The sequence below is a fragment of the Triticum aestivum genome, chromosome 5A, assembly GCF_018294505.1.
Source record: "Triticum aestivum cultivar Chinese Spring chromosome 5A, IWGSC CS RefSeq v2.1, whole genome shotgun sequence".
NCBI classification, from domain to species: Eukaryota; Viridiplantae; Streptophyta; class Magnoliopsida; order Poales; family Poaceae; genus Triticum; species Triticum aestivum.
In genome coordinates this window covers 707,169,468-707,180,378 of record NC_057806.1, presented here as the reverse complement: position 1 = coordinate 707,180,378, position 10,911 = coordinate 707,169,468, and the positions used below count along the sequence as shown (strand labels likewise).

Below are 10,911 nucleotides of genomic sequence, written 5' to 3'. Positions count from 1 at the left end.
CTATGTTTACGGGTTTGAATCCCTCTGGAAATTCATGGTCCAGCACCTCATCGGTGAAACATAGGGGGTGTGCGGCACCCCTGTAGCTGGGTGTACCGTGTTGTTTGGATGTTTGTTGTGTTGCATTGTATGCTAGGGCGCGCTTGCGTGGTCCATAGATGGATCTTGTTGCGTCGTCCTTTGGATGCGAGCCCTCGCATGGGTCGCGTGTTGTATTGTGAGTGGCGTTGTATGCCGCTCTGTGTTGGTAGAGGGGTCATCTATCCGGCCAGGTGGCTGCTTTGATATTTGGTTGTGGGGGGTCTGAGGCCTCCTCATCGAATTCACGTAGCAGCTTCCGCTTTGGGTAGCTCTTGGAGGGGCGATTGTCGCCGTACCTCGCTGCTGTGTTGAGTATTTTACTCCATCTGATTTGGAGTGTGTCTTGCACAGCCTTGAGCGTTTGCTTCTGCTTTTTAAGACTCATCGCGGTGGCAACAAGCCTTTTACGGGCATTCTGCTGCTCCGGGTGCCTGTCCGGCGTTATGTCGTCCGGACCATTATCCTTGATAGAATTTGTTTGTTCGGTTTGATTATCCGGATTGCCGTTGTCCGGCAGCGGTTCACCCTGCTCCAGCGCTGGGTCTGTGTGATCGTTATTTCTATCGAGGCGGGATTTGGGGCGGCGCTTGCATCACCGCTTTGACTGCTTTTCGAGGGAACAAGCCTTTGGTGCGTCCTTCCGCTCCTCATCGTCATCTTTTGGTGCGTCCACCATGTATACGTCATATGATGAGGTGGCTTTCCAGGGCCCAATAGACGCTGGTTCTTCATCGTCTCCTTCATCAGCGTCCATACCGTCGATGTCTTCGGAGTCGAAGTCGAGCATGTCGGTTAAATCGTCGACAGTGGCTACAAAGTGGGTGGTGGGTGGGCTTTGAATTTCTTCATCGTCCGTATCCCAACCTTGCTGACCGTAGTCCGGCCAGGGCTCTCCTGATAAAGAGAGAGACTTTAGTGTCTTCAGAATATCGCCGAAAGGCGAGTGCTGAAAGATGTCCACGGCAGTAAACTCCATAATCGGCGCCCAATCGGATTCGATCGGTAGGGGCGCGGAGGGTTTGGATTCCGGAGAGGAGTCCGGCTCCTTGGAGTCACGAGTCTCGCGGAGTGCGGGGCTGGTGTTCGGCTCGATCGCCGTTGGGATCGCAGCCCCCGAGGCGGCGTCCAACCACCCATCCTCGATCGGCGCAGTTGGCTCCGAATTAAGGGTCGAAGCCGATGCGGGTGCGGCTTCCAGGGCACTGCTCGGCGGCAGAGCTAGATCATGCTCGTCGTGACAGTGCGGTGCGCTCGGCAGTGGCTCGAATCCGTCGAAGATCAAGTCCCCGCGGATGTCAGTCGTGTAGTTTAAACTTCCAAATCTGACCTGACGGCTAGGGGCATAGGTTTCGATCTGCTCCAGATGGCCAAGTGAATTGGCCCGCAGTGCGAAGCCGTCGAAGACGAAGATCTGTCTGGGGAGGAAGGTCTCTCCCTGGACTGCATCGCTATTGATGATCGTAGGAGCCATCAAGCCTAACGGCGGCGACATAGAGGAACTCTCAATGAAAGCACCAATGTCGGTGTCAAAACCGGCAGATCTCGGGTAGGGGGTCCCGAACTGTGCGTCTAGGCCGGATGGTAACAGGAGGCAAGGGACACGAAGTTTTACCCAGGTTCGGGCCCTCTTGATGGAGGTAAAACCCTACGTCCTTCTTGATTAATATTGATGATATGGGTAGTACAAGAGTAGATCTACCACGAGATCGGAGAGGCTAAACCCTAGAAGCTAGCCTATGGTATGATTGTTGTTCTGTATGTTGTCCTACAGACTAAAACCCTCCGGTTTATATGGACACCGGAGAGGGTTAGGGTTACACAAAGTCGGTTACAATGATAGGAGATCTACATATCTGTATCGCCAAGCTTGCCTTCCACGCCAAGAAAAGTTCCTTCCGGACACGGGACGAAGTCTTCAATCTTGTATCTTCATAGTCCAGGAGTCCGGCTGAAGGTATAGTCCGGCCATCCGGACACCCCCTAATCCAGGACTCCCTCAATGACCAAGGGTTGAAAAGGGGCAAATGGTCTGCCATAACTATTTGTCTTAAAGGTTGTGTCAGAGCATACCACATCACCACAGTAGTGATAATCTAATACTGATCTTGCATCTGCCCAGAATATGTTAGTCATCATATCCTCTTCATCTACTTGTATTGCATAAAAAATGAAGGATTTTCCATTTGCTTCTCCTGTAGATATTGAAGAATGGCACCTGTATCTCCTTCTTGGATTGATTGCATACGCTTTGATCGGAGATAATTTTTAAAATCTTTGTGACCGAAGCAAAGACTTTGTCACCCTCCTGCTTGCCTACTCATCACTTCATGACCACATTTTGGTCTAATACCTGAATCATTCAAAATGTCAATCTGGGCCTTCTGAGCTTCTGTAATTCTTCTTTGGGATCGCAGTAGATGGGCTTTGCTTGGAGTTACCAGTTCATGATTATGGGCATCCTCAAAGCTGCTTACAACATATTTTCTGTTAGCACTTATTTTAATGGTCATCTCTGCCAGACACCCAACTCTTGTATCTGCTCGCTTCCGCTGGCATTGTTCCTTGCTCCTGTCCTTGAAACCTGCCTTTGAGCATACAAATTTCTTTGTTCGAATAACATTCGTTGAGGATTTATCATGCCAAAATTTCCTGACACTGAAACCTGCATGTCCTGCATATGCATTATAACAACAAACAAACCTATGGATATTCTTGTCTCCTCCATATGATGAGAGTGTTGATAATTTGCAGATTCAAGGCACAACAACAAACCTATGGATGATTTAGTCGCAGGAGCTCCTTCCATGCCGAAGAACACCGTAGATGCTGGTCCACGTGAGAGGGCAATTCTCTATCGATCCTGATCTATTCTCGTGTGATCCACAATGGAGTAGATAGATAGAAGAAAGGGTGTTGGAGATTTTGGCGGCAGTCTGTTGATACGCGGGAAAAAGAAAGGCAGTTTTGCTAATTTTTTGTAATTACTAATTAGAGATATACCATCTAGTGGGTTGTTTGAGTGATGGGTCCACCAGGCCACGTGTTGGCCGCTGGTTGACCCTGCACCATAGTGCGTGCAGGGATCCCAGCTGCTGGAGAGCCCGACCCGGTAGGCGGTAGGTATATAAACCCAACAGAGTCTTCTTACTTTTGGGCTAGCCGTTTCGTTTCCGTTTCATTCATTCAGTTTGAGAAACCGCTTCCCCCACGCCCCCTCTCATATCATCTCAACTTCTCAACTGCCTGCCTAGTGCCTACGCTACGTCGCGGCGCCTCCCGGGTTTCTCCTCCCTCCCCGACCCTCCCCGCCCCCGATCGAGATGAGATCAATCCCCAATCCCCATCCTCCCCGGAACCCTAGCTAGCTAGCTACCTGTTGCTCGCTCTCCTCCCTCCCTCCCTCGTCGTCTCCCCTCCCCTCCTCCGCGATCGTCCGGGGAAGATGGACGCGCTCGGCCCCGACATCCACCACCTCTTCCCGCAGCTCCTCTCCGGCCACGACAACGCCAACAGACCTCAGCCGCCCTTCTTCCACCCGACTCCGACTCCGACTCCGACTCCTCCGCACGCGCGGGCCTCTAGCTACGTCGCCGCCGCCCACGGCCCGCTGGACGACTTCGTCTACGGCTTGGTGCCGGGCGCGGGGGAGGGCACGCTGGCGCCGGGGGAGGGCTCGCCGATGCTTGACCACAGCGCGTTCCTGGAGAACGACCAGTTCGTGGACTGCTTGGAGGACCCGCTGGCGCTGATGAGGATGAGCGGCGACGAGTTGAGCGCCTTCTTGAGCGACGAGGCGGGCGTCAACTCGCTGCGCATGCCGCCGGATTTCCTGGTCAGATCGCTGGCGGCGTACCAAACGGCCATGGCCGACTCGCCGCCCGTGCCCCCCGCGGGCGTGCCGAGCCAGTCGTCCTCCGGTTCACCGGGTCTGGGCTGCGCCCAGGCGAGGGCTACTCACGACTCTCCGGCGGGCGACGTGGAGGAGCCGCTCACGGGGATGAGCGCGCTCATGAGCGACGAGGCGGGCGTCAACTCGCTGTCCATGCCGCCGGAGTACCCGATTAGATCGCTGCTGGTGTACCAACCGGCCATGTCCGACTCGCCGCCCGTGCACCCCGCGGGCGGACACAGCCAGTCGCCCTCCGGTTCGCCGGGTCTGGGCTGCGCCCAGGCCAGAGCCACTGACTCTCCGGACAGCGGCGCTTATCAGCCGGTGCTGGACTACCCGCAGGCGCCACAAGACGCATCCCTCGACGTGCCGCAGCAGGAGCCGGACAGCGAGACGGCGGAGGTGGCCCGGATGGCTCACGTGGCGGCGCGGTGCGGCGACAAGCCGTCCACGGCGTGGTCCGTGGAGGAGGACCAGCTGCTGTTCCGAGGCCTTTCCCGGTACGTACGCGTTGCTGTCGCCATGGCTAAAAGCCTTCTCGATCTATTAGCAGAGCAGAGCCTCTGTTTTGAGTGACACCAAAACTTTACTGACTCTGCTGTCGAATCCGCCATGAATTCCCTCCCTCCCAAGGTTTGCCGGCCAAGACAGTGTCATCAAGTGCCTCAACATTGCATCTGGGCTCGTGGAGAAGACCGCGCTTGATGTCGCGTATCGGATCCGGTGGCTGTCAGACTTGGAGGTATTTGGGCACTTGCTATGGCTAGAGAATGTTTCATCTGGTTAAATGTATACTGTACATCAAAAGAATACCGATAGGCCTAAATGTTCATCCGGTTAGATGAACTCCTGTGTGCCAGCCTTGATCAAGTTTTTGTCCTTGTGGCAGAAGAAGGAAGCTGCTAAGGAAGCACAGCTGGGGCAAGAAAAATCTGCACTAGGAAATGTTACCAAGGTAATTGCAATGTCCTTCTGAATGTCTTGTTTACAGAACTCTTGCTTAGCAGATTGGTCTGAAACATTTTAAGGAAAAAAAAACTCATGTGCTTCCGAATGTCATGTTTACAGAACTCTAGCTTAGCAGATTGGTCTGAAACATTTTAAGAACAAGAAGGGTAGTAAATGAGCTCCAATCGAACATATGATGATGTTCACAGGTTCAGTCTTGTTTGACTGAACTTGTACAATTATTATCAGTATCGCAGGAGAGCTGTAAATTGAAACATAGTATTCTATTATGTATGACCATTCATGAAGGTAGACTGACAAATATTTGTGACATACTACAATATTTGCTCACTAATGCTAAGAGACGCCGACATGTTAATGTCCCAACCTTCCTGATTTCCGCCTGACTGAATATATATTGGCATTATGGCAATATTGGAAGGAATGAAAATTGTTCTGATATGAGCCAGTCTTTACAAATTGAGTGTTGTATTTTGATGTTTAATTAACATTAATGTCACCGTGTTCCGCAATCTCTGTTATTACTGGACAGGGAAAGGGAACCAAGGTTGCTAACAAGAAAAACAACAAACATCCCCTGTCCAAAGGTAGATTTGGCTTTCCATACCATGATCTATACATTCTTTATTTTCTCATATTATTCTGTCAAGAAATACTTCCTTTCATTTACCACATATCACTTCTTTTGAGGCTCACGTTATCACGATTTTCTTCACACAAGTATTTTTGCATATATTTTTATTTTGCATTATAAACCACTTAACTCCTCTTTAGTTACCGAAAATAATGTGTCAACTATGTGTAGCTATTTATTATTTTTTGTTTGTGTCTGATGTACAGACTTTAGTAATTCTGTTACTCCGTAAATGTTGCTTTGACCAGCGTTTCTCTAGTCCTGGTGCCTTTGAACAAACTATGCCTGATTAACCTTTTTTTATGCCATAGAGACTCTAGACTCCAGGAGTGCTAAAGACATTATTCGGGATAACAACAGGCTTATGGATAAAATAGAAGAAATCTTGAGAACAGGAGAGGTCTGCTTTTCACATCCCTGTGTTTATACCATGATTTTGTCTGAAACTAATTTGCTGGGTCTTTTTCGTGGACATTTGCATTTGCAGTAGTTAAGTGATTTCTTGCTTAATGTCCATCCAATAAGATTACACAGTCATTGCAATTTATCTTTGCTAGGAATTTTTGGATTGTTTCTGGTATAAATAATTGGGTAAGAATTCCATCAAGTAGCATACATGTGGAATTGTCTATTTTTGAGAGGTGTTGAGGCTTGATGCTGATGTGCTTATTTCATCATGGTTTATTATTCTCCTTGTATATATTGACCTGGCTTTTTTTTTTCTTTTGTCACAGGTGAATAACTGTCTAGACTACTTTTACTATGTGAAGATGAACATGGATGCTATGCAGAACAAGTAAATCATCAAACATTTGAATGTGTACGCTCCATTTAGCGAAAACTCTGAAACTGAAAGCGACATGATTTGCCTGTGTAGAGTAAAAGACTTGGCCACTGTCATGGAAGGACTCGCGGTAGGCGATGAAGAATGGGAGGACGTCCTGAAGGATCGCGACGCACCGGTAACTCCACGCACTTTACTGCCCTGCTTGATCTGCATCTATCTCTGACTGTGATTTTTCATCCGATCTTACTCCTACATATGCCTTGTTTCCTCTGCATGGACAAAACAATTCAGCAGGCTGGAGAGAATGCTGCCACACCGGCGCCATGAGCTTCGCTTTGAAATGGCTCTTCCGAAGTGCTGCTCGCCGTCATTTTCTCGCCATCGCTATAACATCGTGTGCCAGTGTACATATACATGCCCTGTACAGACATTAATTCCCATTTCTCTTTGTGATGACTAGGTTGAGTTTACAGCGACATTAGTTAGGTGGTTAATTAAGCATGGATAAGGCTCATCCATGCTTCCGTTTTTGCTTCCACACTGTGAAACTCCTTTTGAACTACTATTTCTTTTGTACATTTGTATATCATTTGGACATCTGGGATGCTGCTGCTACCGGGTTATGCTTGTAAATAGATTGAGTAATTCTCTTTGGACACTACATTTGGAATTGTTGATTGAGTATTAGCCAGGTCAGCTTCAAAATTTTGTTGCTGTCTTTAAAAAAATCTTCGCAGTTTCAACAAATTTTCGGAATTTCAACATTGTTCATGCTTTCAAAAAAAACTGAAGTTTCAAAAGTTCAAAATTTCAAAAACTGTTCAGAATTTTAATTTTTGTTCTCATTTTTTAAAATGTGTTCCAATTTATCAAAGATTATTCGTCTTTTGAGAAATAATTGCATTTTCAAACAATTGTTCACAGTTTTGGAAAACGTTTGATTCAAAATAGATTCAGTTTTTTAATGAATTTTCAAACAATTTCGTTTTTCCCTGTTACTTTTTCTTTTCATTTTTCTGTTTTAAAAAATCACAAATGTCAAATAATGTTCAACATATTAACAGCATGTTCGGAGTCCCTCCGTTCCACCAGGCCACTCCAGGAGCTGATGGAGTTCTAGTTAAAAGCTGCGGAGCCAGCCAAAAGGTACTCCGCAGATTCTTCAATTCTACGGAGTGGGTGGACTGCCGAACAGCTCCTAAAAATGTTCATTTTTTTAAAAATATGTTCAAAATTCCAAATTTTGTTAATGTTTTCAAAAATTGTTTGTGTTTTTGAAAAAAGATTGGAATTTGAAAAAAAAAATCATGGTTTCAAAAAATGTTTGAAAATTCCAAATTTTGGTTCATGTGTTAAAAAATTGTTCGCATTTAAAAAAATGTTCATCATTTCTAAATATGTTCATGTTTGAAAAAAACTTAATAGTTTAAAATTTTAGTGCTGTTTTAAAAAAATTACTCGCAATTTCAAAAAGGTTAGAATTTCAAATTGTTCATGCTTTCAGAAAATGGTGTTTTAAAATTGTTCGGAATTACAATTTTCTCCTCATTTTTCAACATGTGTTCCTGTTTTTCATAGATCGTTCATGTGTTGACAAAATCGCATTTTCAAACAATTGTTCAAGGTTTGGAAAAAAGTTTGCATTTCAAAGAAGATTCAATTTAAAAAAAAACGTGTTTGAAAATTCAAAAAACATTCAAATTAGTTGCTATTCATTAGGCACAAAAACTTTTTGGATCAAGTGGCAGGCTCATGCACTTGAGATTGGATGTCTCGTGTTCGATCACCGCCACATTCACAATTTTTGGGGAATTTCCACTGTTTCGCTACGAATACGTCCACTGTTTTTGCTACAAATACGGTTCGCTGCTGGGGCGGCCCGCCGTGTTCATTGGGCGTCAAATCTCTCTAATCTAAGCTTTTAGATCTGTGATGGCGGCTCGTTCGACCCCAAGCACTACTTTAGCTTATGCTACTCTTCTTCATGAGAGATGAGTATAATCAAACAGTACAATTTTTCTCACTTCATATTTTGTGTACACATGCATCAATTTATCTATGTACTTTTTTTGCGGGTGAATTTATCTATGTACTTGCAAGCGTATCTTCTACAAATCGGAATATAAAATGTTATTCTCTTGTATAAAAACATAAATGCAAAAGCAAAGGATCACAGACATAAGTTTGGACGACGGACCAGTCTCTTTCTTTCTGCTTTGAACGGAAGCCCTTTTTTCGGTATATCCCTTCTGGCGAAGGGAAAGTGAAACTTCGTTTAGCCTTTTTGTTGCCCACTTTGGTCACTCCAAGGAGAATAAGTGGGCCCTTCTTCTTTTGTCTGACTGATGAAGGTCGAAACTGAAGATCGAATCAAGCGGAATTAGCCGGGACGTCCTACTTTTGAGTTACAACATAGTTCAGGTTGACAATTGCTCGTCGTGGTTCGATAAAAGGTATTAATGCTCACGTTTTGTAATAATTTGTTCAAAAAGGTTTGGTAGTATCCATTCTTAAAGTTGAAAAACCAGTGGAATTTTACAAGCAAGCCGGTGGTTCACAAATTGGAGGAATTTATAATCTATAATATCTAAATAGTTTATCCCCACTATATTATTTCTGTTAACATGCAAGCTATCCACATCACCAGTGAAGCCACATCAACATTTTTTACTGGCTTACAGGTGGGACCTACCACAGTACAAAAGTGCCACATTAGCGTTCAGTTACCTGAAGGAGGACCCACCACAGCCTGACTACGCAACCGCGCCATGCCGTTTCCCGAAAGGCCCATCGCTGGGGCCCCTTTTCCACCAGAAGCCCCGCTAGCTACTTGAGGGGGTGTTTGGTTCAGGGACTTTTTAGTCCCAGAGACTAGAAAAAGTCCCTAAAAAGTCCCTAGGAACCAAACGGGAGGGACTTTTTCTACAGGGACTAGAAAAAGACTTTACTGGGGAGTCTTTTTTATTAGTCCATGGGACTAGAAAAAGTCCTAGGACTTCTGAACCAAACACCCCCCGATTCCTTCTCCAATCTCCACGGAGTGTTTTTTCTCCAAACGATTCCGGCGGCCTTCTTACCCCGCCGAAGGATTCCCCATGGCAGGCTAGCTGCCGTTTCCTCCCATCTTCTACTGGAAGCCTCTCTCTTCACCTTCTTCAATTTCCATTAAATCCCACTACATGGAAGCCTCTCTCTCTCTTCACCTTCTCCTGCAATAGAAACAATATCCATTAAATATCACTACTCCCCTGCAATGAAAACTGATGGATTTACTCCTCTTCCATGGACGAGTAAGCAACGAGATACTTCTCACTTATAAGATGTGCAACTTCCCGTCGCCTCTACGAAATATTGTCCATGCCCTCGCTCGGGATCGGGAGTCGCCGGGGTTTCGCTGGATAATCAGCGACGGCCATCGCTGGCTTGTGCGTGTTAGCCGGGACACATCTGCTTCCCTGACACCGCATCCACTCTCAGTACCAGGTTCTTTGCGCAACCTCCTCACAGCCCCCCTTGGTAGTGATATCCCTGTCTTGGAAAGGACATGTTTTGGCCGATGGAAAGGTCATGTCTTGGCCGATGCAAAGGTCATGATAAGGCGTCGCTACTGTGTACTCGAACACTCTGCTCTGAAAATTTCCATGTCCTGAACTCCTGATATGTGTCAGTTAGTTGATTTTTCTTATATGTTTCTACTACCAAGAACATCTGTAGATATTTGGGTTTGCCCTGCAGCATTGCAAACTACCTCACTTTCATTTTATATATTTTATTTTCAGGCCATTGTGTTACAACTGATGGTGCTACAGACCCAAACGGTAAATGTTTAACTTTTTGAATGGGTTTTCTTATCAAAATTTAATCAGTACAATTTCCAGGGGTTTGAGGTTAGCTTGCTTCTTCAGTAAGTGCTATTGCTAAGAGTCTTTGGACTAATACACAGTCACATATCGTCCTTGAATTAACCTGCATGGCACTTAAGATAGAGATATGTACCATAATCCAGCCCCCACTTTATGGTGTCACTTCATGTTGTAACCTGAAAGTGTACATATTTTAATACTTCATCTTGTATTTACTTTGGACCATGTAGATTATTTATGTCCTTATCAAACCATTTTGTTGATCACTCTTTGTCTTGCACCTTGCAGATTATGTATTTATTTTGAACCTGGCACCTTGCAAATTTGTCTGAAGTTTGTCATTTTAATATTGTGTGACTATTGGCTATTATGTATGGTCCAAGTTTTGATAGTGGGTTGTGCTGTTCGGCAGCCCAAGTTCCCATGGACAAATCTATCATTTTAATGATTAAAATTATTTTCTTCTTTGGTATATTGAAGTTACATAGAAAATCTGCGACAAAGTCCCGCAGCAACGTGCGGGGCATCATCTCGTTTTACTCTATTTAAAGTTTTAAACACATTAGCTACATGTCAGTCGACTGACTTCTGGTTTTGGGTCAGTCGATTTTGAAGTTTGCCGGAGCGAGGCCAGGGGGAAGAAAGGAGAAGGAAGGACCTCGCGGGAAGGCTGCCCCATCATCTATCA

General features: G+C 45.7%; 1 protein-coding gene across 2 annotated transcripts; it reads left to right on the top strand.

The window, feature by feature from the left end:
• The first annotated feature begins 3,392 nt into the window (after positions 1-3,392).
• LOC123108560 (uncharacterized) lies at positions 3,393-6,960 on the top strand. 2 transcript variants are annotated; one of them, XM_044530330.1, is made up of 8 exons: positions 3,393-4,470; positions 4,604-4,712; positions 4,860-4,925; positions 5,472-5,526; positions 5,885-5,973; positions 6,308-6,369; positions 6,451-6,535; positions 6,655-6,960. In XM_044530330.1, the coding sequence occupies exons 1-8, from the start codon at positions 3,524-3,526 to the stop codon at positions 6,685-6,687; spliced, it is 1,446 nt and encodes a 481-aa protein (XP_044386265.1). In that variant the 5' UTR covers positions 3,393-3,523; the 3' UTR covers positions 6,688-6,960. The 2 variants fall into 2 exon arrangements, with proteins under 2 accessions (XP_044386265.1, XP_044386264.1); XM_044530329.1 differs by having other exon boundaries at positions 6,652-6,960.
• Positions 6,961-10,911: the final 3,951 nt, after the last annotated feature.